Genomic DNA, 2,009 nt, shown 5'->3' with positions numbered 1-2,009 from the left:
TGCTGCTGATGCTAATGCTGCTGATGCTGCTGATGCTAATGCTGCTGCTACTGATGTTAATGCTGCTGATGCTGATGCTAATGCTGCTGATGCTAATGCTGCTGATGCTGATGCTAATGCTGCTGATGCTAATGCTGCTGCTGATGCTAATGCTGCTGATGCTAATGCTGCTGCTGGAGCTGCTGCTGATGCTAATGCTGCTGCTGGAGCTGCTGCTGATGCTAATGCTGCTGATGCTAATGCTGCTGCTGGAGCTGCTGCTGATGCTAATGCTGCTGCTGATGCTAATGCTGCTGCTGCTGCTGATGCTAATGCTGCTGATGCTAATGCTGCTGCTGATGCTAATGCTGCTGCTGCTGATGCTAATGCTGCTGCTGGAGCTGCTGCTGATGCTAATGCTGCTGCTACAGATGCTGCAGCTCATAAAACATGAGCTTTACATGAAACGATCCGATCTTTTTAGCTTCAGATGCTAGCTGTGTGCCTGACTCGTTCCATGGTTTGTTCTTGTCTGTTTCCGTCTGCAGCCAGTAAATACTGTCCGCTGCTGATTAAGGAAGGCGGCGTTGGTCTTTTGGAGAAAGTCCTTGAGCTGGACAGTTCCCAGCCGGAGACCAAGGAGATGGCGAGGTAAGACTTTTATTCAACGTTCAGCTTCGCTCTCTGTCTGGAGCAACAACAGAGTCGTCTGCATACAGACGACTCAGAAGGCGTTGCTCCTAAATCCTCACTTCCTGTTGCCTTAAAGTGACAGGAACAAAGTTACATCTACAACCAGGGATTAAGTAAGAAACACTGGGTTGATAACATGGCCGTTAAAAGCTTCAATAAAACAATTTAATGCTGCAGAGTGGATCTTTATCTTCAGTCAGCCTAGCTGCTCTGTCAGCTGCAGGAACTTTCATGCCCTTTGACCTTTGTCACGTCTCATCTCAGCCACACGCTGGATTTATTGGGACTTTGTGGGACAGACCAGCAGGAAGACAAACAGTCAGAAGCTTCCTGCTGGTTCTGTTTCTGTTTGGACCAACAGGAAGCAGCTGGGGGTGCGGAGCCGTCAGGAGGTCCTGATCCACCAATCAGAAGCCGGCTTTGATAAACGGAGCCATGTGATTCTAAAGAGGCAAAAATAATAACAGAGTTCTGGGATTTCTATCCCAAATGTTCTGGGAAGTCAGAGAAATGAGTTTAAGCCAAACCTGCAGCTGCTGCATAGTCAAAGTTTCTGACATGAATGTATCTAATGTAGATATAACTTATCACTTTCATCGTTATCCATATTTCTATCTATGTTTTTATGCACATTTTGAAATATCACAACAGAAAAAATCAAAATAAAGAGGTGTTTGCGCCCCCTGTTGGTGGGTTTAGTTAATGAGCTGCAGCTGAGATGGAAACAGTTTACTGAACATTTCCTGTTTATTCCAAACCATCTGAGTCTGTGTAGCCTGGTTGGGTCGGTCCAGTCCGGTCGGTCTGGTCCGGTTGGGTCAGTCCGGTCTGGTCTGGTCAGGTCGGTCTGGTCTGGTTGAGTCAGGTCGGTCTGGTCCGGTTGGGTCAGTCCGGTCTGGTCTGGTCAGGTCGGTCTGGTCCGGTTGGGTCAGGTCGGTCTGGTCCGGTTGGGTCGGTCTGGTCTGGTTGAGTCAGGTCGGTCCGGTCTGGTCCGGTTGGGTCGGTCTGGTCCGGTTGAGTCAGGTCGGTCTGGTCCGGTTGGGTCGGTCTGGTCCGGTTGCGTCGGTCTGGTCCGGTCCGGTCTGGTCAGGTCGGTCTGGTCCGGTCTGGTCAGGTCGGTCTGGTCCGGTTGGGTCGGTCCGGTCCGGGCGGTCTGGTCGGGTCGGTCTGGTCCGGTCTGGTCAGGTCGGTCTGGTCCGGTTGGGTCGGTCTGGTCTGGTTGAGTCAGGTCGGTCCGGTCTGGTCCGGTCTGGTCCGGTTGGGTCGGTCTGGTCCGGTTGAGTCAGGTCGGTCTGGTCCGGTTGGGTCGGTCTGGTCCGGTCCGGTCTGGTCGGTCT

General features: G+C 51.9%; 1 protein-coding gene across 1 annotated transcript in view; it reads left to right on the top strand.

The window, feature by feature from the left end:
* zer1 (zyg-11 related, cell cycle regulator) overlaps positions 1-2,009 on the top strand; it is a 13,229-nt gene that overhangs the window by 10,002 nt on the left and 1,218 nt on the right. Inside the window, exon 13 of the mRNA XM_017307750.1 lies at positions 528-630. Within this exon, the coding sequence (XP_017163239.1) occupies positions 528-630 (103 nt within the window). The remainder of the gene's footprint in view (positions 1-527; positions 631-2,009) is intronic.

Source organism: Poecilia reticulata, linkage group LG12 (assembly GCF_000633615.1).
Source record: "Poecilia reticulata strain Guanapo linkage group LG12, Guppy_female_1.0+MT, whole genome shotgun sequence".
NCBI lineage: Eukaryota > Metazoa > Chordata > Actinopteri > Cyprinodontiformes > Poeciliidae > Poecilia > Poecilia reticulata.
Note: the sequence above shows the minus strand (reverse complement) of the source record. Positions and strands in the feature narration are given on the sequence as shown.